Below are 26,230 nucleotides of genomic sequence, written 5' to 3' on the forward strand. Positions count from 1 at the left end.
TGTGCGGGTCTCTAGAGAAGTGCTACCAGGAGGACAGGCTTACTCAGTTGCCACTGTTGAGACCTGCTGAGGCTGGAAGGGGCTGGGGCTGGGCTGCTGGCTGGCTGGAGCAAAGAGCCCCCTTCCTCCAGGCTGGGCTGTCCCCTCCCATCTCCTCTTTGCAGCTAAGGGTTCACTTCCTCCTCCCCTCTCCTGCCTTGCCCCACTCCCCATCTGGTCTGGTCCTGGTCCCTGTCCCTGTCCTGGTCCCCATCCGGTCCTGGGCTGCCCTCCCTTGGGCTTCTCTGGTCTCCCAACTCCTCTCTTTCTTATCAGTAACCGTGGGCCTACCCTCCAGCCCAGTTCCCAGGCTTTTTGGTCCAACCCTGTGCCCCCCTCCTCCCATCTCAGGACCACTCTCTCCAAGATGCTCCTCTGATTTTTACTTTTTGCAATTAATTTTCTCTTGGATTTGTGGAGATTTTTCATTTTTTTTATTCTTTTATTTTTTTGTCTTTTTACCATTTCTTAGGCCGCTCCTGCGGCATATGGAGGTTCCCAGGCTAGGGGTCGAATCGCAGCTATAGCTGCTGGCCTATGCCAGAGCCACAGCAGCGCAGGATCCGAGCCGCGTCTGCAACCTACACCACAGCTCACAGCAACGCCAGATCGTTAACCCACTGAGCAAGGGCAGGGATCGAACCTGCAACCTCATGGTTCCCAGTCAGATTCGTTAACCACTGCGCCACCACGGGAACTCCGAGATTTTTCATTTTTTAAAAAACTTTTAGCTGGTAGCCAGCATGAAGGCTCCTCTTCCGCTGTCTGACCCCTGACCCTTCTTTTTGTTCCAGGCCACTAAACCATCTAAAGAGATGAGCGGGTCAAACGAGACCTCAAGCCCAGTCTCAGAAAAGCCCTCAGCTTCCAGAACCTCCATCCCCGTATTGACTTCCTTTGGGGCGAGGAATTCTTCCATCTCCTTCTAGAAGCTTCCTTATACCCCCACCCCAGCCTGCCACCCCCATCGCTGCCATTTCTCTCTCTCCTCTTCCCTTCCTTCCTACCCCATCCTCCAGACCCTCCAAGGGGTTTACGGCAGATGTGGTCCTGCTCAGCTCTCTCGGCCCATTCCCTGTTGGTGTTTTCGGTTTTTTAAATGACTACTTTTAATTATCTTTTTTTTTTTTGGTCTTTTTCTAGGGCCGCACCCGAGACATATGGAGGTTCCCAGGTTTGGAGTCTAATCGGAGCTGTAGCCGCTGGCCTACACTATAGCCACAGCAACGCCAGATCCGAGCCTTGTCTGCAACCTACACCACAGCTCAAGGCAACGCTGGATCCTTAACCCACCGAGCGAGGCCAGGGATCGAACCCGCAACCTCATGGTTCCTAGTTGGATTCGTTAACCACTGCGCCACGACGGGAACTCCCATCTTTTTTTTTTTTTTAAATAATTAAAAAAACCCAAGCAAACCAGTAAAATGAGAAACCCACACACCCCACCTTCCCTCGATTTCCTGTTCAAAATGGCGCACTTCCTGTCATCCCCCCCCCCCCTTCTCTTCCCCGCGCCGCTCCCAAGCCCACCCTGAAGTTCCTCCCCTCCCTTCTCGCCTTTCCCCCAACCTTCCCAAGCGCACTCCAAACAAACTCTGAGCCACGGAGACTTGGAGCGACAACGACGAGGCGTTCCCTCTCCCCTTCCTCGGAAACCTTCCTGGAGGCAAACCCGGACATTGGACCGACCAGGTGGGACGTGGGGAGACTCTGGCCCTGGAGGCGCCCCTCCTGTCCACCCTGGGGACGTGACTGAACGCCGAGGCTTCTCTGCTCCCACCGACTCCTGCCCTGGTGGGCCCGGGAGTCAAGAGGACGGGCCGGAGAGGGAGGCAGGAGGTGGAGGGGCCTCGCTCGGGGTGGCGTGAGGCCGTCGAATCTGTGCGTCCCCGTCCCCGGAAAGGAGCTGGCTTCCCGGAGCCGCCTTCCTGTGGTGAGGAGCTGCCCGGCCTGTGCCCATCAGAGGGAGGGGCCCCTCGGGACTGCTGGTTGTGGACGCGGGCGTTGAGCAGACAGCCGGGCACTGGGGACACTGCCTTGGGAGAGGGCGGCCCCTCTGGAGGGGTATTGTTACTTTTAGTTTCCTAATTTAGCACTTTAAACGGCATTAACTTATTTAATGGGGGTGGGGTGGGCAAGAACGAAGGGCCTAGCAAATGAGCCTTTGAGGCCTGGGGGGCGGGAAGGGTCTGGTCGGGAGGGAAGTTGGGGGAATAAATGGGGGGCAGTGAGGACACAGCTCTGACCCCCCAGGTGGGGGGGACTTGGCCTTCAGTCATCCTTTTTGAGACCTGAGGGTTTTCAGGGAAGGGGTGAGATGCATTTTGTAAATGAGGAGCTGGTGACCCTTGGTGAGATCCCTGAGGGTCCCTGAGGCCTGACCGACCAGCCACAGCGCCCCCAACCTGTGGGCGCCTGCCTTGCAGTGGCTGTGGCCAGTGAGGCTTTGGGCCCAGGTCCTGAGAAGAGGAGGGAGAACCAATGTTGAGTCTTGGGGCCCGGGCCGCCCCCAGGGCACAGCGAGCAGCCAGCAGGGAGATGATGTGTGTGGGGGAGGAGGAGGGTGGAGTGAGGTCCCCAGGGAGCAGGATTCCTATTTGGAGCACAAAGTGGGATAAGCACAGGAGAAGGGGGTTGGGATTAGTCACCCCCCGCTCCCCTCACCGAGGAAGCACAGAAAGAAGGAGCCATTGAAGGGGCAGAACCTCCTAGACCCTGCGGCCTGGTGCTTGAGAGCCAGGGGGAGCTATTGAGGGTTGGGGAGGGAGGGGGAGCCGGGTTGTGTTTCTTCATTTCTTTCTTTTTTGTTGTTGTTTTTGTTGGTTCATCCTTGTTTTCTAGCTTTGGATCATTTTTGTACAAAGGCAAGCAAGCCTTTTTGAAAAATAACAAAAGAGGAAAAAAAAAAATCCCTCCTGAAAAAAAAAAAACCCTGAAAAATAGAAAAAAAAAAAAAAAGGACCTCATAAATGATGCAATTACTTTTAATTGCAGGCAACTCTTTACATTTAAGTGAAGTGTCTTAACATTTTATATTGTTTTAAAAATATATTTACATATTATATATATATAATATACGTAATATAAATATATATAAATATTTAAAAAAGAAAAAAAAAAAAAGGAAACCACGGCGCTCTCTCCCTGGCCGCTGTTTTGGCGGGGGAGGGGGCTGGAGGGTGGGCACATCAGCCTGGCTTCTGTGGTCCAGTGAAACGGTTTGGTTCGATTTGGCTGTACAGAGACCCCTTGACTTGGGAGAGGAGGGGGGAGTGGTGCCCCCTCCTCCCTCCGCTCCATTACTCTTTGCTTGCGACTTTTCCCTTGTCCCCCCCACCGCCCACCCTCAGCCCGGTGCCCTGAACGTGTGCCCCATCGTCACTGTCCTGAGTTGAATGTCCCTTTGTGGGGGGAGGGGGAGGGGCACGTCCATCCTCGAGAGGACACTTGGAGGGAGCCCTGGGCCCCACCCCACCTGCTCACCTGGAGCCCAGTGGAATTTGCATCTTCCTTTCAGTTTGGTGCCTGCACATTTATGGGCTTCGAGGAGTTGTGCACAGCCTCTGTGTGTGTGTGTGTGTGTGTGTGCACGCGCATGTCCATTGCACAAGTCCACTTACTCGTGTGTGTGGAGAGAAGGAAGCATGAGCGTGCACCAGCATGACGTGCCACACATGTGTGCAGGGAGGCGTGTGCGCTGCGGTGCATGTAACCAGCCTGGGCCTTGGCACGCATCCACCTGCCCATTGGTGTGGAAGAGGTTGGCGTGGGAGGGCGCTCGGACGTGTGTGTGCAGCTGTGAGACTTGTATGCGTGTGGACAGAGGGGTGTACGTGGAGGCATGTGAGCTGCGTGTGCAGGTGTGTGTGTGTGCACGTTCGTGTACACCCCGAGGGTGGGAGCGCCTGCGTGTGTTCCATTGTCCCCGCACCACTCGCTCCGGCTCCCCTCCAGAGCCCCCAGCCCCTCAGCCCTCTCAGACCTGCAGCACGTCAAGGCCCCCCCAGCTGCATGCGCCTCGCTGCTCTGTCCATCAGTGTGTGCTTGACCAAGAGAAAACCAAGACGTCTGGGGGGACCTCTGTACCTGGTCCCCCCAGCCCCCGCCCACTGTGCTGTGTTACTCGCATGGGGGGTTTCTCTCCCGCCCCTTCCACAATATGCTGTTTCCCCAGGAGCCTTAGGCCCCAGGCTCTGAGAGGGGGGGGGTCCCAGGTTGGGGTCCCCCCCAGGGCAAGCCCCAGCTCCACACCCCACCCTGTCCACCCTGTAGGGCCCGTGTTGGTGTAGCAGTGATGGCTTCTGTGGATATTCTGTGACCTCTGTCAGTGTAACTTGACAATTTCTAAATGGAAAAGGGTTGCTGTGTTTTCTCTGTCTCTCTTTTTTAATGTCCCCTTTCTTCTCCCACTTTCCTGCTCTCTCTCCTTTTCGGTTTTTCTAGCCGAGTGTTTGGGGCTTGAATAAAACTTGTTTCTTTTTCCTCTCCTGGATCTCCTTCCTAGCGGCTGCTGTCTCATTATTTCTCCTCTTCACCCTGGAAGGTGCTGGCGTGGGTGGGGCCAAGGATGGGGAATCCCTGACAACCAGCTGCCTCGCCGGCCACTGAGCCGGCAGCACGCAGGAGGGGCTCAAACGGTGGCCCTGGGGCTGCAGCTGCCCCCAAGAGCCCCTGAGAACCAACATCATCCGGACACTGGAGCAGAACACCACTAACTCATGGGAGCCAGCTTGGTGCTTCTCCACCATCGGTGAGGCTGCTCCTGACATTACCCACACCTGTAGGTGACAGAGCCAGAGGCGTTAGGTGTCTTGCCCAGAGTCATACAACTGGTTAGATGCAGAGTCCAGATTGGAGTCCAGCTCTGCCTGGCTCCAAACCCAGTGCTTCCCCCACCACCTAAACCAAGTAGGGTCCGATTACCTCCAGCAGTGCCCTGGGTCGGGTCTCAGCCTCCTGCCCTTTGGGTGGGATGACCCCTTAATGGTATCCATCTCTCCTTTCAAGAACATCAGCTTTCAAACTTTAAAAACAACAACAACAAAAAACAACTTTAGGAGTTCCTGTTGTGGCTCAGTGGATTAAGAACCCAACTAGTACCCATGAGGATGCGGGTTCAATCCCTGGCCTCGCTCAGTGGGTTAAAGATCCAGCGTTGTTGCCAAGAGCTGCAGCATAGGTCACAGACATGGCTCAGATCCTGCATGGCTGTGGCTGTGGCATAGGCTGGCAGCTGTGGCTCTGATTTGACCCCTAGCCCGGGAACTTCCATATGCTGCAGGTGCAGCCCTCCAAAGACAAAAATAAAATAAAATAAAAATGATAACTCACAGTAAGGAAGACATTTTATGTCTCAATGGTTTAGACATACACATGCACAAACAACCACTTATTTCATGAAACAGCACCTACTACATACAATGCACTCTGCTGTTTGGTGTTCAGTTGTAAATATTTAATCACAACCCACGGAATTGATTTCCTGACACTTGAATGCGTCAGTACCCACAGTTCGAAAAATACTGATTAGACCCCTAGCCTGGGAACCTCCATATGGCGTTTCCCAGGCTGGGGGTGCAATAGGAGCTACAGCTGCTGGCTTACACCACAGCCACAGCCATGCCAGACCTGAGCCGCATCTGTGACCTACACCACAGCTCATGGCAACGCTGGATCCTTAACCCACTGAGCGAGGCCAGGGATGGAACCCGCTACCTCATGGTTCCTAGTCAGGTTCATTTCCACTGTGCCACGACAGGAACTCCCCTGTGACCCTTTTTAAATGTCAGCTGGTCTTGCCTTCTCTCGCCCATCCTATTCGGCCTCCTATTCCCAGAAGGCTCGGCAAGTAGCCAACCCCCCCTTATCTTCCATAATCACCCCATTCACTGATGGCTCAAGATCAAGTAATAAATGAGACAATCAGTGCATGGCAGGAATTACACCAGGCCCTTCATCCATCCTTCAAATGCCTGCTGACTACTCGTTGCTGGGCCTTTCTCCTTGACTCACTGGGTCTATGGCTCAGCACCTGGGGGCAGAACCAGCCAAAACACAAATACCTGGGCAAAATCGTGACAGACAGCGCAGCCCTGCAGGCCTGCAACAGCTGTGGCCGTGAGCAATGGGGACCACCTCAGAGAGTGTGACCAGGCCCGGAGGTCACGTTGGAGGGGAGATCTTAGGAATGGAGAGGGTGGCTGTGTGGGAGCTGGAGGCTGAGTGTTCCACGCAAGAAGGCCCTGAAGTGGGATGTCATCTGTGGGTTCTAGAAAATGGATGAAACCCAAGGAGACGGAGTGGTGAGCAAAGCCTCACCGTAAGAGGTCTTCCAGAACTGTGGGAAAGGGTTTTTTTTTTGGGGGGGGGGTGCTGCACTTGTGTGGCATATGGCAAGTTCCTCAGCCAGGGATTGAATCACAGCCACAGCTGCAACCTACACCGCAGCTGCAGCAACGCCAGATCCTTAACCCATGGTGCGGGGCCAGGGATCAAACCCTCGCTGCCACAGAGACAACACTGGCTCTTAACCCGCTGCACTACAGCAGGAACTCCCAGGAATGTAGTGAAGGGAGGCAGAATTCTTGAAGCCACTGAACCAGCTGGAAGATTTTAAGTCAGGAATTGATGTGATCTGGAGTTCCCGTTGTGCTCAGCTGGTTAAGAACCTGACTAGTATCCATGAGGATTCGGGTTTGATCCCTGGCCTTGCTCAGGGAGCTAAAGGCTCTGGCATTGCCTTGGCTGTGGCAAAGATCGAGGCTGCAGCTCGATCCTGTGTGCTGTAGCTGTGATGTAGGCCAGCAGCTGCAGGTCAGATTGGACTCCTAGCCTGGGAACCTCCATATGCTGAGGGTGCAGCCCTAAGACAAAAAGGAAAAAAAAAAAAAAAAAAAGAAGAAGAAAGTGACATGACCTGACACTGTTTCAGAAGTTAGCTCCGGCTGTGGTGTGTTGTGATGGGGCAGGAGGAAGCTCGGAGTGTTATTTAGGGGCAGGTGTAGGTGACTGCTGCCTGGACCCCCTCAAAGTGAACAGTCTGATGGCCGAGGGAGGGAAACTGAGTCTCAGAGATTTGTAGCTACAAAGTGATGGAGCTAAGACTCCAACTCACAACTTAGCTCTCCTGGTAGCCATGCTTTCTTAGTGCTTTATAATACTCATCCCTGTATTTATTGTCTGTTTAACCCTCACCATGTAGGCTATTGGTATTATTATCTCCAGTCTACTGATGCGGGGAGCGACTGAGCAAAGCAAGGATTTGATTGACATCAGCTTGGCCTCAGAGCTGGATCCTAATTCACAGGAGCAAAGAGACTGCTTCACACACACAAACCTGGGAAGCCTTGGAGTTCCCATCATGGCTCAGTGGTTAACAAATCCAACTAGGAACCACGAGGTTGCGGGTTCGATCCCTGGCCTCGCTCAGCGGGTTAAGGATCCGGCGTTGCCATGAGCTGTGGTGTAGGTCGAAGATGCTGCTTGGATCTGGCATTGCTGCAGCTGTGGTGTAGGTTGCAGACATGGCTCGGATCCAGTGTTGCTGTGGCCGTGGTGTAGGCTGGTGGCTACAGCTCTGATTCGACCCCTAGCCTGGGAACCTCCATATGCCGCAGGTGCGGCTCAAGAAATGGCAAGAAAAAAAAAAAAAAGACAATAAATAAATAAGAAACCTGGGAAACCTTCATCTTCTCTCCCTCGATGTCCTGCATCTCTGAATCCCCTGGGAATGTTTTCCTTTTTTTTTTTTTTTTTTTTTTTGTCTTTTGTCCTTTTAGGCCTGCACCCGTGGCATACAGAGGTTCCCAGGCTAGGGGTTGAATCAGAGCTGTTGCTGCCGGCCTATACCACAGCTCACGGCAACGCCAGAGCCTTAACCCACTGAGTGAGGCCGGGGATCGAACTTGCAACCACATGGTTCTTAGTGGGATTCGTTTCCGCGGCACCACGATGGGAACTCCTGTCTTTCCTCTTTCATATCTGAGTGGCTTAAGCAACTGTGGAGCTCACAGGGCAGCTGAGCACTGTCCACAGAGCTGGGGCCTTGGGCCGGAGACCACCATGCCCATTAGCTGATATTGGCTCCCTTGACACTCCCTGAGGTTGGCTGATTGACAGCACTCACAGCGACACCTGGCAGGAAGCTCCATCCCACACCCCCGGCCACAGTGCCAGCAATTTCACTCAAAATCCACAGATTCTCTGCTTCAGCTCAGGCCACCCTCATAGTCCTTCTACTTGCCCAGGTCAGGGAAGAATCCCAATTCCTCTTAATTCAACCCAAACAGATCTGAGGTCTTCCCAAAGAAATTTTTCCTGGGAAACATGAGTGTATCCGGATGCCAGTATTGTAGCTTAGGCTGCGGCCTATGCTGTGACTGCGGCCTATGCTTTAACTGCAGCAATGCTGGATCCTTAGCCCACTGCGCCGGCTGGGTGTCGAACCCATGCCTCTGTAGCTCCCTGGGCCACTGCAGTCAGACCCTCAACCCACTGCATCATAGCAGCCTCTGTACTGAGAACTTAAGATTTCCTCTCTGAGAAACTTTCTTTTTCAATTTTCATTTTTATTGAATGAGTCTTATTTATTTATTTATTTTTGGCGTCCCTGGGTGGGCACGAACCATGAATGAATCTTTAAATTCTATAGTGCTTTACAATTTTATTTTATTTATTTTATTTTATTAGTTATTTTATATTTTGTTTGTCTTTATTTTATTATTTTACTTTATATTTTATTTGTCTTTTCTAGGACCGCACTCACCACATATGGAAGTTCCCAGGCTAGGGGTCGAATTGAAGCTGCAACTGCTGGCCTACACCACAGCCATAGCATCACGGGATCCAAGCTGTATCTGCAAACTACACCACAGCTCACAGCAATGCCAGATTCTTAACCCCCTGAGCAAGGCCAGGGATCGAACCTGTGGCCTCATGGATACTAGTCAAGTTCGTTTCCAGTGCACCACGATGGGAACTCCTGCATTGTATCTTTCTCTATCCTTTCACATTCAACCTTCTTGTGTCTTTGAATCTAAAGTAAATTTTTTGTGGACATGTAGTCAGATCTTTTTTTTTTTTTTTCCTTTTTGGCCATGCCTGCCACATGTGGAAGTTTCTAGGCCAGGGATTGAACCTGCACCACAGCTGTGACATGAGTCGCTGCAGGGACAATGCCTGATCCTTAACCTACTGTGCTACAAGGGAACTCCTGGATCATGTTTTTTAAATCTATTCTGCCCATCTCTGCCTTTTGACTAGGGTGTTAACTGCACTTATCCTCAATACAGTTACTGATAAGGTAGAATTTTTGTCTGCCATTTTACTATTTTTTTCATGTGTCTTATATTTGGTTTGTGGTGGTTGTTCTTTTATTCTGTGATTCCTACCTTCTTTTCTGTAAAATAGATGTTTTCTGGTGTATCTTTTAAATTCCCTGTTTGTGGAGTTCCTGTCATGGCACAGTGGAAACGAATCCAACTAGGAACCATGAGGTTGCGGGTTCGATCCCTGGCCTTGCTCGGTGGGTTAAGGACCCAGCGTTGCCGTGAGCTGTGGTGTAGGTCGCAGATGCAGCTCAGATCTGGCGTGGCTGTGGCTGTGGTGTAGGCTGGCAGCTACATCTCCGATTCAACCCCTAGCCTGGGAACCTCCACATGCCATGGGGGCAGCCCTAAAAAGACAAAAAAAAAAAATTCCCTGTTTGTTTCATTTATAATATTTGGGGACATTACTTTTCTTAGTGGCCTTGAGGATTATAATTAACATCTTTTTTTTTTTTTTTGGTCTTTTTGCCATTTCTAGGGCCACTCCCGAAGCATATGGAGGTTCCCAGGCTAGGGGTCCAATCAGAGTTGTAGCCTCTGGCCTACGCCAGAGCCACAGCAACATGGGATCCGAGCTGCATCTGCAACCTACACCACAGCTCACGGCAACGCTGGGTCCTCAACCCACTGAGCAAGGCCAGGGATCGAACCTGCAACCTCATGGTTCCTAGTCGGATTCGTTAACCACTGAGCTACGACGGGAACTCCTATAATTAACATCTTAATTTAAAACAATATAGTTCAAATTAATACTAATTTAATTTTCATTTTGTGCAAAATATTTCCTTCATTATGGCTCCATTCCCTCCTGATTCCTTCGTGCTATTCCTGTCATACAAATCTGATCTTTATATATTATAAGCCTGTCAACACAGTGTTGTAATTATTGCATTATGCAATTGCTTTTTTTTTTTTTTTTTTTTGCTCTTCAGGGCCTCACTCACAGCATATGGAAGTTCCCAGGCTAGAGGTTGAATAGGAGCTACAGCCACAGCAATGCAGGATCCAAGCTGTGTCTGCGACCTCCAGCACAGCTCATGGCAACACCGGTTCCTTAACCCACTGAGGGAGGCCAGGGATTGAACCCACAACTTCATGGGTACTAGCTGGTTTTGTCCCAGCTGAGCCACAATGGGAACTCCAGTATAAATGTTTTTCTTTGTAATTCTTTTCATGGCCCTGCTCAGTGGGTTAAGGATAGGGCATTGCCATGAGCTGTGGTATAGGCCGAAGAAGCAGCTCGGATCTGGCTGTGGTGCAGCTCTGATCCAACCCCTAGCCTGAGAACTTCCATAGGTCTTGGATGTGGCCCTAAAAAAAAAAAAAAAAAATGTATATATGTATACACCATCTTGCATAATGCCTATGTGGTTGCCCTTACTGGTGTTTGTCTTTGTGTGAATTCAAGTTACCACCTAGTCTGTTTCATCTCAGCTTGCAGGACTCCCTTCAGTATATCTTATAGGTCAGGTCTGCTAACGGCAAATTCTTTTTTTTTGCTGGAGATGTCTTCATTTCTCTCTGTTTTTGAAGAACAGCACAAGGTTTTGATCCATTCCTTTTTTTTTTTTTTTTCCCCTAGACTGCAGCGGCTTGATGTGGGTGGGATCTCAGTTCCGGGACCAGGGATTGAAGCGGGCTGCAGCAACAAAAGTGCCAAGTCCTAACCACTAAGCCACTAGAGAATTCTTTTTTTTTTTTAAGTGTTTTGAGCCATTCTCATCCAAAGCCCTACTGCCTACTACACCTTGAAGGTGGCCCAACGGGCAGTCCCTATGTCTTTTCTCTGGTCTTAGATGTAGCCTGGCTTCACCACCTACGAGCTGTGTGACCTTGGACAAGTATATCACCTCTGGGTGCCTTAGTTTCCTCATATATAAAATGGACATAACAGTGTCATGGCCAGAGCTCAAAAGACTCGGAGTTCCCATTGTGACACAAGGGAAACAAATCTGACTAGTATCCATGAGGACGCAGGTTCGATCCCTGGCCCCCTGCAGTGGGTTAAGGATCCGGTGTTGCCATGAGCTGTGGTGTAGGTCATAAACACGGCTCGAATCCCCCATTGCTGTGGCTGTGGTGTAGGCGGCTGCAGCAGCCCTGATTCAATCCTTAGCCTGGGAATTTCCATAAGCCACTGGTGCGGCCCTAAAAAGCAAAAAAAAAAAAAAAAAGACTGCTGGAGGATTAATTTAGGGCACATAAAGCCCTTGGGGTTTCTGTGAGCCCACAATAACACTTAGCTCTTAGCTCATTTGCCAAACAAAACCAATCTGTGGGCACAGTTGGAGGAAGGAAGGGATTCAGGAGCCACTAAGCTCTTCGCAGCTCCAGGGCTCCTCCCTAGGTTCTCTTTGATGGCTGTCACCTGCTTTCCCTACAGATGGCTACCAGGCTCATCGGAGGTGGCCTGGAAGCTGGCAGGGACAACTTCAGAGACATGACATGGAAGGAAGTCCATCCCAGGTTGCAGGCTGACCCGTGCGAATAAAACAACAGGCAAAACCCATACTGTCCAGCTGGGATATTGTCTGGTCTGGAGTGCCTATGAGGACAGCTGGCCAGGATGGATGCCATCAGTGGCCTGGGCTTTGCCCAAGCCTTCTCTCTGCCAAGCAACCTCTCTGGACCATTCCGAGTCCGGGAAGGCCTGAGAAGGAAGGAAGATGCAGGAAAAGAGAGCAGATGCAGGAACAGCTTCCGCAGCAATGAGGGGCAGCGCCCTTCCGTCCTGCATGCGGAGCCCAAGTCATCGCTCAGGCCGGTCTCCCAGGACACCTACAAGCTACCAGGGAGCAGAGGTTTGCTTCCATTCTGCCACCACACGGTCCAGCGCCCCCTGCCCTCCTCCATGAGCCAGGGACCCCCTCTTCCCCCATCCCAGCCCCACCCTGGCCCTCTCCTCCCTCCAGAACAAGTGAGACGCTGACTCATGCCTCCAGGAAGGCCGTTTATTTCCAAGATAGAGACTATATTTTTTCAGACAGGACTTTTCAGAAGCAGGAAATCTTAGTTGTCGCCTAGAGAAGTGTGTCGAGGACACAGTGAAAGGAGACATGCGCACGTGGGGCGGAGGCTTATCCAACACTGTTACAACACTTTTTTTTTTTAAATGAGCAAAACATCTTTAAAAATCCTTATAAATTCTTTATAATATGTTACACATTTAGAGACAATATTTACAATAAAGGGTGGGGAGGGCGGGCCAGAGAAATCTACTTTACAGCAAATCTTTGCATAAAACAAGAGGACTGATAGACGTGGCAGTGGGTTCACAAGCCCACGTGGGCTTCCCTGGAATGAGTGAGGGTGTGTGGGGGGAGGCCTGTGATCTGAGGACTATTTACAATGCATGGGAAGAAGAGGGGCTGGGTCCAGCCCTTCCTGAAGGAACAGCCCAGCTCAGATCAGTAAATCAGGGGTGTGTGTGAGAGAGAGAGAGAGAAACACCAGGGATGTTTTACAACGTTCCCTCTTAAAGGGAAGAAAATGGGGTCTGTGTGCCCGAAGGAGCAGGCACAGCTGGAAGAACAAAGAGACAGGCAGGAGAGGTCTAGCAGGGGGGGACCCTGGCCCCTCCCCAAACTATCTGGGGAATAGGCAGCTCCCCATGGTCACAGCGTTTGGAAGGGGGGTGATTTAGAGATGGAAAAAGGCTGGTGTGGGGAGCAACCCTGGGGAGAGTCTCTGAGCTTCCTCTGCGGAGCGGCCCCAACCCCCTTCTCTGGCTCTGACAAGGGGGCAGGGGTTTGCTGGTAGGATCCCTGGGCACCAAAGGCAGGGGAGTCCTGGCGGGGGCGGGGCTGGAAGAGGGCAGGAGTGGCAGAAGTTGCTACTGGAAACACTTTTGGACAGTGACTACACACATTCGCACACACCACCCCCTTTCCCCCCACCCCCCTCCCCAGACACACATACACAACCCCCCACCTTAGCGGGCAGCTAGGAGCTAATGGGGGGGCGGGGGGGGAGGTGAAGAGCCAGCATCACCCAGTGTCTTTTCTTTAGTCTGAGACTTAGGGGTTCCCGATCCACACTTCATGGCCGCCAGGAGTCCCTAAGTGCAGCCGCAAAGGCTCAGAAGGGCTTATCTGTCACTTATCCAAGGGACGGACGTGAGACCCCTAGCAGCCTATCTGTCCCCCGTGCCATCACTCCGGGAGCCCCCCTCCCTCCCACTTACACTCTGTGTCCAGCCCCGGCCTTCCCCTCTGCCCACCCCATACCAACTGCAGCGCACAAACCGGAGACGAGGCCTCAGCGCCTCCCACTTGCACCCCATGCACCCACCGGCAACCGAAAGGGGGTGCGAGCAGAGGCGACTCCTGGGAAACCAAGGGGCTTGGGGTGGGTTGAACGGTGCCGGGAAGGTGCGGGGGAGAGAAAGGCTCACAGACACTGATGGAGGCGGGAGGCGGCCGAGCGGCGCGGGGGCTGGCTCTGCAGGCCCCCCGGGTCCCCGGGCGCGGGCGGCAGCGAGGCGGCGGACGACGGGGCCCGCGCCTTGGTGGACTCCAGGCTGCTGAGGCCCGAGTCCTTATTGTCACTGTGCGCCCGCGGGCCCGCGGGCTCCGGGGGGCCCCCTCCGCCCAGCTCCTTCCACTCGTTGAAGTTGAGGTCGGTGAGCGGGCTCTGCACCACCACCGTGTGGCGGCGCCAACTGCTCCGGCGCCGCCGCGTCTCGGGCGACAGCGGCCGCCGCAGCCGCACCGCCAGCATGTCATCGGCGGTGCCGCGGAGGCGCAGCCTCAGCGCCTCGAGGCGCGAGGGCCGCGAGCCCAGCGCCGCCGCCGCCGCCGCCGCCACGGCCGCCGGGGGGCGCAGCGACTCCTGGCTGCTGGACGAGGCCGAGCCCGGCAGCCCCGCGGCCGCGCCCTCGCCGTCGGCGCGGCTCCGGGCCAGGCGGCGCCGCGCCAGGGTGTCGCCGGGCATCAGATGGTGCGAGCTGAACGAGGGCCGGCGCGCCGGGCGTCCCCCGGGCCCCGCGCCGCCCTCCGTGTCCGTCTCCACGTGGCTCAGCTCGCTGCGCTCGTCGTCCGCCTCGTCCCCCGCGCCCGGCCGCCGGCCCTCCGCGCCCGAGCATACGCTGCGGTCCATGGTGGACAGGGTGGAGTAGCCCGAGACGATGGAGCGCGTGTCCGCGGCCGGCCGCTCCTCCGGCGCCGCCGGGGGGCTGAGGCGCCCGGGGGCCTCGGGGAGGGCGGCGCCCGGCAGCTGCCCCTTCGGCCGGTCCTGAGCCTCCGGTGCCGGCGCCCCTTCCTCGGGCTTGTGCGCCTCCTGCTCCGAGTCGTCGTCCGTGCTGCTGCCCAGCCCCCGCGCCTCCCGCCGCTTCTTCCGCTTGCGGTTGACCGCCGAGATGAAGGAGATCGCCAGCATCTCCCGGGCGTACGGCTCCTTCTTGGGGGCCCACGAGCCCTGTGCGGGAGGCGGGAGACAGGTCAGTGTGCCGGAGGCGCCCGGGGAGCCTCAGCGCCACCCCCCCGCCACCACCACCACGCGCCCCACACCACAGCCCCCAATCTCAACAGGTCCAAGCCAAGCCCTGCACCTCCACAGGCACATGTCCGCTCTTCCTCTTGGAAGCATCACTCTCCCCTCTAAAGACAAGCCCTCTGCTACCCCCTCAACCTGAAGCCTCCGGCTCGGCCCCTCCTCCGGGTCGTAATCCAGACTCTCAGCTCTTTCCTGTGAGCTGGAGGCTGGTTTCTCACCTCGCTCCAACTTGCATCCAGTGCGACATAAATCCTCTTAGACACAGCTCAGGTACTAATAGGCTCTCAACAGCGAATGACATTTGCCAGTCTGAACCCATTTCACATATACTATCCTGCGGTTGTAATACCAAAGTCGGCAGGGACCTTTCTGGAACCACAGCTCCTCCCTCCCTCCCCACTCACTCTCACCTGGGAAACCTGCCTTTCCACCAACGCAGCAGATACACACCTCTCCAAGGCAACCTGCCCAAGTTCATGTCACTTCCCACCACATGTCTGCATTTCGGCCATGCCACCAGCGCCCCATCTGGACAATCCCCAACCCTAGACCAATCTAACCACCAGCTCTGCTGCCAAAGCGGCTAAAAAAATCCTGCACAATCTGATGGTTTGGATTGAAACTGCCTCCAAGTTGTGATTTACGACCAGGAGGTGGGCAACTTTCTGCCACTGTTCTCACTGCTAAGCAACTTGGATGTTTTTTGGTCCTGGCCTTCCATGATCCCCCAGCAGAGCCCAAGTTGCCCATCACTGCCTCCTCCAACATGGTTTATATATATATATATACATATATATATATATTTTTTTATTTTTTAGTCTTTTTAGGGCCACACCTGCAACATAGGGAAGTTCCCAGACTGGGGGTCGAATCTGAGCTCTAGACACTGTTCTACGCCACAGCCACAGCAACGCCAGATCCTTAACCCGCTGAGCAAGGCCAAGGGTTGAACCGGAATCCTCATGGATACTGAGTTCATTACCACTGAGCCACGTCGGGAACTTCCAACCTGTTTATTTTATTTATTTTTACGGCCACACCCACAGCATATGGACGTTCCCAGGCTAGGGGCCAAATCAGAGCTACAGCTGCCGGCCTACACCACAGCCACAGCAACATGGGATCCAAGCCATGTCTGCAACCTACACCACAGCTCACAGCAATGCCAGGTCCTTAACCCGCTGAGTGAGGCCAGCTATGGAACCCACGTCCTCTGGATACTAGTCGGGTTTGTTATTGCTGAGCCACAGCGGGAACCCCCAACCTGGTTTTTAATCCTCCCTTTCTGGGCTCCCTTCTGTCTCTTGGGAAGCTCTTCTTTCCCCTTTTACCCACTAAGAAGCATCATTCCAGGGCTCTGTTTTCAGCCCCTCCCCACCTTCATTTAAGGATGAGCTCTTACTCCCCCTACTAGGCCCAACTCCAACTGGGCAACTCCTGCACAGCAACCTCCCACCCAGCCTTCCCTTTGGCTGAGCTGGGAAGTCCCTTTTCTGTTCTCATAGGCCTTGGAAAATGCACATACGCCAGTTCCTCTCACATCAGAATGGCTTTGTTTCCACATCATGCATATCGGACCCTGAGTTCCTTGAGAGCAAGGGCAGTGGCTTATGTGTGTTTGCATCCATGACTCCTAGCACAGTGCTCACGAAATGTTAAATGAGGAGATCCCCTTTGTGGCTCAGTGGGTTAAAAACCTGATACAGACATGACTCGGATCCCGTGTTGCTGTGGCTGTGGCGTAGGCCGGCAGCTGCAGCTCCCATTCCACCTCTAGCCTGGGACCTTCCATATGCTGCAGGTGTGACCTTAAAAAAGCCCCCCCCCAAAAAAAAGAGAGAGAGAGAGAAATGTTAAATGAATGAACAAATGGGTGAATGGAGTCCCCTGAGCACAAGGATCCCTGTAGAAGCCGATGCCAGGACTGGTCCCCTAATGGGCTGGAATGACCTGCCCTTCATCCCTCTTTTTTTTTTTTTTTTAAGACTGCACCTGCAGCCTATGAAGTTCCCAGGCCAGGAGTCCAACTGGAGCTGCAGCTGCTGATCTAAACCACAGCCACAGCAACACCAGATCCCTAACACACTGAGCAAGGCCAGGGCTTGAACCCACATCTTCCAAGAGAAATGTTGGGTCCTTCCATCCCTTCTCACAGGCTACCTCCTGTTTCAGCCGCAGTGTAATATAGGCATACCTCAGAGATAGCGCAGGCTGGAGTCCAGGCTACAGAAGTGAAGCTAACACCGCAATAAAATGAGTCTCATGAATTTTCGGTTTCCCAGAGCATATAAAACTTATGTGTACACCGTAGCCTACTGGCCTGCACTAGCATTATGTCTAAAAAATGTACACTAACTTAAAAAAAAACCTCTATTGCTAAAAAAGGCTAACCATCATCTGAGCCTTCAGAGAGTTGTAATCTTTTTGCAATAGTAACATCAAAGATCACCGATCCCAGATCACCATCGCAAACATAATGAAAGGCGTTCCCGTCGTGGCGCAGTGGTTGACGAATCCGACTAGGAACCATGAGGTTGAGGGTTCGATCCCTGCCCTTGCTCAGTGGGTTAACGATCCGGCATTGCCGTGAGCTGTGGTGTAGGTCGCAGATGCAGCTCGGATCCCGTGTTGCTGTGGCTGTGGTGTAGGCCGGCGGCTACAGCTCAGATTCGACCCCTAGCCTGGGAACCTCCATATGCCGCAGGAGCGGCACAAGAAATAGCAAAAAGACAAAAAAACAAAAACAAAAGAAATATAATGAAAAAAAAGTCTGGCATGTCACAAGAATTATCATATGTGACACAGAGACACAAAGTGAGCAAATGCTCTTGGAAAAATGGTGCCGACAGATTCACTCAACACAGGGTTGCCGCAAACCTTCATTTTGTTAAAAGAGAAAAAAAAGCAGAATTTCCATCACAGCTTAGCAGAAACGAATCTGACTAGCATCCATGAGGACAAGGGTTCGATCCCTGACCTCGATCAGTGGGTTAAGGATCCGGCGTTGCTGTGAGCTGTGGTGTAGGTCGCATATGCGGCTTGGATCCCACATTGCTGTGGCTGTGATGGAGGCCAGTGGCTACAGCTCCAATTAGACCTCTAGCCTGAGAAACTTCCAATGCCATGGATATGGCCCTAAAAAGCAAAAAAAAAAAAAAAAAAAAAACAGTATCTGTGAAGTACAATGAAGGGAAGTATGAGAAAACAAGGTCTGCCTGGAATGGGTGGAGACCCAGAGATGCCACCCATGGCCTCTGCACCCTACACACTCTCCTATCGCTCAGTTCTGATAAAGCTGGAGTCTGTTGGGGATTCAGGGTTCACAGGTGTGTGGCTCCTGGGCCCTGGGTGCCCACCCTGCGCGACTCCAGAGGGCTGCAGCTGTGTGACACACAGCACTGCTGTGACCAACCTGAGGCCCGTGGCAGCCAAGGCCGATTTCTTTCCTGGCCTTTGCTCTCTGACTCATCTGATCAAATGACCTCTCATGCTGGCTAGTTATAGAAGCAGTGAGGTCAGAATGGTCACTTCCAGGGAATGCAGGGGTCACCTCAAGGTCAAGGGGTCAGTCCAGGAGAGGCTACAGGACACCATGTGGCTAAGCAGGAGCAGGGGGTGGAGGGGACAAAGAGCTAGATTCAGGTCACTATGATGAACCTGCTCCCTGCCATAGCAGTCTTGAGGTAGAGTGAGCTCCCTGTCACCAGAGGGTGTGCAGGCAGAGGCTCTAAGGAGGGGTTACAGGGAACCCCTGCACCAAACTAGAGCAGCCTTCTTTCTTGCTGTCCAGTGCTTTCATCTGACACATTATGAGCACCTGCTTGGTGTCAGGCACACTGGTCTCACTGGTACTTGACCAGTGCATAGAGACCCAGACCAAAAGGAGCCCCTACCCAACCCCCCCTTTGTTTTGCTTTTTAGGGCCGCATTCTTGGCATATGGGGCAGTTCCCAGGCTAGGGGTCAGATCAGAGCTACAGCTGCCGGCCCACACCACAGCCACCGCAAGCCCAGATCCGAGCCACGTCTGCAACCTACAGCTCACGGTAACGCTGGATCCTTAACCCACTGAGCGAGGCCAGGGATCGAACCCGCAACTTCACGGTTCCTAGTCAGATTCGTTTTCACTGCGCCATGACAGGAATTCCCAGAAATGAGCCCATTTGATCAGCCAACACTGAACTAATTTCACCCACTACTATGGACAGAACTCTTCCCCCCCCACACACATCAAATTCATATGTTAAATTCCTAACCCCCCAGTGTGATAGTATTTGGGGCCCTTGGAGGTAATTCAGTTTAGATGCGGTCATGAGGGTGGGGCCCTTAGGGTGGCATTAGTGCCCTCATAAGATGAGACACCAGAGAGCTCGCCCTTTCTCCCTTGCTCACTTTCTCTCTGAGGACACAGTGCGAAGGCGGCCATCTACAAGCCAGGAAGAAAGCTCTCACCAGAAACGGACCATGCTGACACCTTGATCTTGGACTTGGAGCCTCCAGAACTGTGAGAAAATAAACTTCTGTTGTTAAGCCACCCAGTCTACGGTATCTTGTTGTGGCAGCCAGAGCTGATGAAGACACATCCCTGGTCTTCAAGCTCTAACCTAACAGTTGGGCAGGGCCCGCTTGAGGTCAGCATCTTGTTCTGGCCCTACTGGTTCTGCCTCAGAGGGCAGGCTCTGGAGCAGGTGACAAGCTGGTTTAAAGAACAGGCTTGGGCTTCACTGATTTTCTCAATCATTTTCAATTTCATGGATTGTCTTTATTATAATTTCCTTCCTTCTGTGGGCTTTGGGCTCTGCAAAGACCTTAAAAAATAATCATATCTCAGCCATATTTGTTGTTAACCCTATATAATCCCCATGCCCGTAAATAATATGAGGAAGCTGAGGATCAGAAAGAGGTTAGGAAACTTGCCCAATGTCCCAAAGCTACTAAGTGACGGAGCCAGGACGTAAGCCCAGGACTGTCTGTACTTCATCTTTTGGGTGGGTTTTTTTTTGGGTTTTTTTTTAGGGCTGTACCTGCGGTACATGGAGGTTCCCAGGCTATGGGTTGAATCAGGGCTACAGCTGCCAGCCTACACCACAGCCACAGCAACGCCAAATCCTTAATCCACTGAGCAAGGCCAAGGATCAAACCTGAAACCTCATGGTTCCTAGTCAGATTCGTTTCCACTTCACCACGATGGGAACTCCTTTCTGTATTTTTTTTTTTTTTTGTCTTCTCAGGCCCGCTCCCGAGGCATATGGAGGTTCCCAGGCTAAGGGTGTAATCAGAGCTGCAGCTGCCAGCCTACGCCACAGCCACGGTGACGCAGGATCTGATGTGCATCTGTGACCTACACCACAGCTCATGGCAACGCCCGATCCTTAACCCACTGAGCAAGGCCAGAGATCGAACCCACAACCTCATGGTTCCTAGTTGGATTCATTTCCGCTGCACCACGATGGGAACTCCTCCTTTCTGTACTTCTAACCACTGGATGACACTGCCTCCAGGCCACCTAACTCCCAAACTAGATCTTCTACCATACCAGCTACCTCCCCAAGCATTGCCAAGGTCAGCGACTTCTCAGTCTACCTCGTGTCCAAGGCGGTATTTCCTACCTTCCTTCCCCGTGACTATCAGTCTTCCTCAAGGAGCCAATCACATTCTCCCAATTCCCTTGACCAAAAAGCAAAGTGGGCCGGCTCGTACAAGGGCATAACTTTCCAAGTTGCCATGGCACTTACCTTGGACTTGGCTGAACTACAGGTGGTGGAATCTGTTGGTAAGAAATGAAAGAAAAATGAAAGTTGGATTGGGCGAGGGAAGGCTGAGTCCTGTGAACACAATTCCCTCTCCTCAAAGGCTTCAGAAACCAGGGAGTTCAGACACCTGAGATCGCCCCAGGTCCTGGGAGAGTGATGGCCCTCTGAGGGCATTTCCTGTGGGACAGGGACGGAGCAGAGAAGGATGTCCATCGCCACTTCCTTTTGAGACAGGAAGTGACGTCAGGCTGCTGGCCACGGACCCTCATTGGCCCAGGATTAAGGGCAAGGTGGGGGGCTTTGCTTTGGCCTAGTTTCTCTCCCCTCCCCTCCTGTCCCTGTTACTCTGAAGCACTGGAGAGAAAAATGCCAAATATCAGATGCAGTCCATGAAAACCACAATAACAAAACACAGCAAACCACAGGTGCTCTGGAGAAACGGAGACCACACAGTGAAAAGACAAGTGGGTGCCCAATATCCACCCTCATTCCCCCACTTCCAGGGCGTGAGAGGGCAGAGGGCCTAGGTGAAGGATGGCATACAGGGACAGACAGGGAGTGGGTGGGGCAGGAGGTAGAGAGCGCTGGTGGTTACAGCCTGGAGAGGTTCAACCTCCAGAATCGGGGTCAGTCTGCTCTTATGGGGAAAGACCCCTACTGGTTTGTTTTTTGCTTGTTTTTCTTTTTACATAGAGGTTCCCAGGCTAGGGGTTGAATCAGAGCTGCAGCCACCAGCCTACACTGGCAGCCATAGCAGTGCCAGATCTGAGCTGCATCTGTGACCTATGCCACAGCTTGCAGCAACGCCGGATCCTTGACCCCCTAAACAAGGCCAGGGATCGAACCCACATCCTCATGGGTTCTAGCTGGATTCTTAACCTGCTGAGCCACAACGGAAACTCCGTAGGCCTCTGTTTTTAATCAGAGTTATGAAGGGAGGTGGCTCCCACTCTCTCAATATTGTTGGGGCACAGAAAGAACCAGAAGAACCAGAGACAAGTCCTGGCAGTGTTGTCTCCAGGACTGGGGAGGCCGACCCGAGGATCTCCTGGGGTCTGATGGGGCAGCGGGCAGGTGCGGTTAATCCACACTCTCGGGCAAGCAAGTTAGATGCCTCCTCCCCAGCCACCACCACCCAGCCCTCTGCCCCTGCCCCCGCCCCCACCCACGGTGAGAAGAGCAGATGGACTGACCACACAGCAACACACACGGGGCAGGCAGGAGAGTGGCAGCAGGTGATTAGAAGAGACAGGGGGCTCCTTTCTGCCATCTACACTCCCTGTTGTCCTTTGGCCCTCTCCCCATACTGCCTCTTGCAACTCGGGGTGCTACAGCATGCCTCTGTCACAGACAGAAGCGATCAGAATACTAAGGGCGGGTCACCCACTGAGTGGGAGGAGTTAGTGGCTGGAGACAAGCAGGGACTGGCTGTTCTTTGGTCCTTGGGCTACTCCCCTCTAATAGGGCCAGAGGCCTGGGAGCAGGACTTAGGGGCTGAGGGCCCAGGGGCTCTGGTTTCAGAAGCAGGAAGAACCAGCACTTGGAGGCGGCTGAGGCAGGAGCTCCGGGTGTACGGAGGCCTCTGCGGGAACATCCCTGGTATCTGAAAAGGCTGGGTCCCGCTACCAGCCCAGTCTCCCCCACCCAGATGGCCAGAAGTGGCCGAGCTTGGGACAGAAGAAAGCCACAGAGTGTGGGGGACAGTGGGAGGACAGCCAGGCAGTGCCCAGACTTCCTGGCAAGGGGGATCGGACTTGGCAAGTGCCTCCCTCCTGAGAAAAGGTTTTTCGCCAGGAGTGGGGTCGGGGTGCGTTGTTATCAAGCAGGGGTGACTAGTGCATCAGGGCCAGGTCCTCAGAGCCCCAGACGGTTCTGCCTGCCCAGCCTTCTTCTAATCACCCGCCACTGTTAGTGACCGCGGCCGCAATGCCACACTGTACCCTTTAAATCTCCAACAGGTCCGCTGGAGGAGGGAAGGGGGGGAAGAGAAGGGGCAGAATCCAGGGGACGGGGGCAGAGCACAGGGAGAAGAGGGAGGCGGGTGGAGGGGTGCGAGGAGAAAAGAAAGAAAAATTAAAAAGAGGAATGTGCCCAGGACACAAAGCCCATGAGAAATCAAAGGCTCGGCAAAGAGACCAGTGAAGGAGGGCGAACGAGGCACCTGCCCGGCCCGGGGTTGGGGCGGCTGCACAGATGAGGAGGGGGTGCGACACAGGCCGGGCCTCCCCAGAGAGGCAGAAGCCCCCACCACAGCCCACCCAGTCCAGGGGGGACCCACAGGGACAGAAGCGGGGAAGCTGGGCGTCTGGCCAGGTGTCTGGGACCCTCAGGAAGGCAGATCCCACCCCCTCTCTGCCCTCCCCCAGGCCCCTCCACTCACCTGAACCTGGGTCCCCAGGGGGCACTGTCCTGCCAATGTTAGGCAGGAGGTACTCGATGTTTGGCACTGACTGGGGCTCCTTGTCGTCCACAGGGGTCTGCGAACAGAAGGAGTGTCAGTCAGCACCCCCACGGAACAGGGAGCCCCAAAGACAGGGCTCATGTTCCCTCTGTCAGACTGGGGCTCAGCGGGGCAGGGACTGTGTCGCTCATCAGTCAGGCACTCTTGAGGGCAGGTCCTACGTGCCGCCCATTAGACTGTCTGGTGCCTTTTCCAACACCTCGATTGAACCCCAAAGGCCTGCGCTCGGCTGAGGGCAGGAGCTGTATCTCCCCCATCAGGCTGGACCTTCCTAAAACCTCTATCTTCCATGTAAGACTGGAGGCTGGAGTCTGCCGCTGCTACTGGACTCAGTTTCTTTAGGGCAAATCTTTTATCTCCCCCATCAGACTGGGGGCTCATGAAGGCGAAAATTTTGTCCCCATCAGACTGGAGGCTCCCGAGGACAAAGCCTTTGTCTCCTCCATCAGACTTGGGGATGTCGTCACGGCAGAGACCTTCACCCCACCCACCTGGGACGAGGGCCCACCTCAGGCCAGACTCCACCCCACAGGCCCTCTGCAATACTCACTCTCTCTCCCTTGTCCTCGTTGTCACTGAAGAACCAGTCTGACTGCGGAGGAGACAAAAGGAAGTGATGGCATCAGCGTGGGAAGGAGCTGAGCAAAGATGGGGAGATACAGGCTCCCCACCTGCTCAGTTCAGACGACCTGCTCAGGCACCTGATGAAAAAGTCTGGACCCCAGTGTCGAAAGGAAACACAGCCCGGAGTGGGAGAGGACACAGGAACAGGTGGGTGACTGGCTCAGGGAGAGCTTCTCTTTGCCTGTCTTTCGCTGACAGTCCGAGAGTATCGCCAAGGCGGGCTCCCTACTGCAAACCAGAAGGGGACAGCAGCGCCATCTAGTGCTGGCCAGGTTCACTGCAGGGAGAAGGCCAGCCCTGTGGCTCTACACTGACACAAGAGTGGTACCCTATTCGCCCCAGAAAAGGCAAGTGCCAGAGGGAGATGTTAGGAGGGTCCCTGAGGGGCAGTCAAGGGTTTTCTCATAAATGCCAAACAGAAAAGAAAATAAGTGAAAAATCCCATTCAAACATTATTTTGTGAAATCTGAAAATCTTGACGCTAAACTTCTAAAAGTTTTCTGAAACAAACACAGACTGCTTACAGGTGAACAGTAATGCTTACAGGTGATGCTTCCAAGTATCAGCTTTGACTAGAACTTTCAGCAGCAACAGACACAAGAGGATAAGGAAGTGATACTTTCAATGTGTTTAGAATTTTATTTTATTTTATTTTATTTTATTTTTAGGGCTGCATCCACGGCATATGGATGTCTAGAGGCTAATCGGAGGGGTCTAATCAGATCAGTAGCTGCTGGCCTACGCCACAGGCATGGCAATGCCGGTTCCTTAACCCACTGAGCAAGGCCAGGGATCGAACCCGCAACCTCATGGTTTCTACTCAGATTCGTTTCTGCTGCGCCATGATGGGAACTCCTCGAATCTTATACCCTGCTAAATTCTCATTTAAATTTGAGTGTGAAATAAAGCTAAGACATCAGAAAGTTTGCTACACAAAGACTCTTTTAACTGAGTTACATGAGCACGTGAGGAAATGAATCCAGGATAGGGCGACAAGCTCAAGGAAGGAAGGATGGGAGTTCCCTGGTGGCTCAGGAGTTAAGGATCAGGTGTTGCCACTGCCATGGCTCTGGTTACTGCTGTGGCTCGGGTTCCATCGCTAGCCTGGGAATTTCCACATGCCATGGGTGCGGCAAAAAACAAACAAACAAACATAAAAAATAAAATTAGCGTATAGAAGGTGGATTGAAAAGACACATTAATCTATTAGGCGGGTAATTATTGGGGGGCAGGCAGATCGGGGTCAGGAATGAAGTGTGGAGACAAGGAGACCTGCAATGTTGATTATGACCTGTGCCACGAACCTCAGTTATTGTTCACCAAAATCATGCACATGATTAACTCAAATAAGCAGCACAGAAGAGGAATAAGAAAGAGATCGAAGAGAAAAGAGTGAGACAGGATAAGGGAGAAATGCAAGCTCTGGAGTTAGTCGCCTTGGGCTCAAGCTCACCTCAGGTAAATTACCTAAGTGTATTTGCTTGTCTTTAAAATGGGCAGGAGTTCCCGTCGTGGCTCAGTGGTTAACGAATCCGACTAGGAACCATGAGGTTGTGGATTCGATCCCTGCCCTTGCTCAGTGGGTTAACGATCCGGCGTTGCCGTGAGCTGTGGTGTAGGTCACAGACCTGGCTCAGATCCCGCGTTGCTGTGGCTCTGGCGTAGGCCTGTGGCTACAGCTCCGATTCGACCCCTAGCCTGGGAACCTCCATATGCCGAGGGAACAGCCCAAGAAAATGGCAAAAAAGACAAAAAAATAAAAAAATAAATAAAATGGGCATAATATATGAGAATCTACTTCTAGAGCTGTGGTGAGGTTTAAAATAAAATACTGGGAAGTTGCCGTGGTGGCTCAGTGGGCTAAGAATCAGACCGCTATCCCAGAGGAGGTGGGTTTGATCCCTGGCCTCGCTCGGTGGGTTAAGGATTGGCATTGTCTTGAGGTGCAGTGCAGGTCACAGATGAGGCTCAGATCTGGCATGGCTGTAGCTATGGTGGAGGCCCATAGCTGCAGCTCTGATGTGAACCCTAGCCCAAGAACTTCTATATGCCGCAGGTTCGGCCATTAAAAAAAATAAATAAGTAAATAAAAATTTAAAAATAAAATACTGGATAGCTGTTATCTAAAAGACAAGAAATAACAGGTGTTGGCAAGGATGTGGAGAAAAGGGAGCCTTCAAGCACTGTTGGTGGGAATGCAAACTGTACAGCCACTATGGAAAACTCTACGGAGGCTTCTCAAAAAATCAAACAGAACGACCAGAGGATCCAGCAAATCCACTTCTGGGTATTTGTCTGAAGGAAACAAAACCACTAACTTGAAAACATATATGTGCCCCCAGGTTCACTGCAGCATTATTTAACCATAACTAAGACATGGAAGCAACCTAAGCGTCCCCTGGTGGATAAATGGATAAAGAAAATGTGAGATATATATGAAAAGAAGGGGGGAGTTCCCTGGTGGCCTAGCAGTTAAGGATGCAGCAACTTCGCTGCTGTGGCTCGGCTCACTGCTGGACATGAGTTCAACCCCTG

The 26,230-nt window shown here is 53.0% G+C and overlaps 2 protein-coding genes across 5 annotated transcripts in view; one reads left to right on the forward strand and one right to left on the reverse strand.

Moving 5' to 3' along the window:
• The window catches only part of SRCIN1 (SRC kinase signaling inhibitor 1), a 72,098-nt gene extending 70,946 nt beyond the window's left edge, over nucleotides 1–1,152 (forward strand). For both annotated transcript variants that reach the window (XM_047757969.1, XM_047757970.1), the window contains exon 21: nucleotides 834–1,152. In XM_047757969.1, coding sequence (XP_047613925.1) covers nucleotides 834–968 — 135 coding nt within the window. In that variant the 3' untranslated portion in view covers nucleotides 969–1,152. The remainder of the gene's footprint in view (nucleotides 1–833) is intronic.
• Nucleotides 1,153–12,302: 11,150 nt separating this feature from the next.
• The window catches only part of ARHGAP23 (Rho GTPase activating protein 23), a 97,815-nt gene continuing 83,887 nt past the window's right edge, over nucleotides 12,303–26,230 (reverse strand). For all 3 annotated transcript variants that reach the window (XM_047756931.1, XM_047756932.1, XM_047756933.1), the window contains 4 exons: nucleotides 23,622–23,663; nucleotides 22,991–23,087; nucleotides 20,593–20,624; nucleotides 12,303–14,780 (listed from right to left, as the gene is read on the reverse strand). In XM_047756931.1, coding sequence (XP_047612887.1) covers nucleotides 13,755–14,780; nucleotides 20,593–20,624; nucleotides 22,991–23,087; nucleotides 23,622–23,663 — 1,197 coding nt within the window. In that variant the 3' untranslated portion in view covers nucleotides 12,303–13,754. The remainder of the gene's footprint in view (nucleotides 14,781–20,592; nucleotides 20,625–22,990; nucleotides 23,088–23,621; nucleotides 23,664–26,230) is intronic.

This window comes from Phacochoerus africanus, chromosome 14 (assembly GCF_016906955.1).
Source record: "Phacochoerus africanus isolate WHEZ1 chromosome 14, ROS_Pafr_v1, whole genome shotgun sequence".
NCBI classification, from domain to species: domain Eukaryota; kingdom Metazoa; phylum Chordata; class Mammalia; order Artiodactyla; family Suidae; genus Phacochoerus; species Phacochoerus africanus.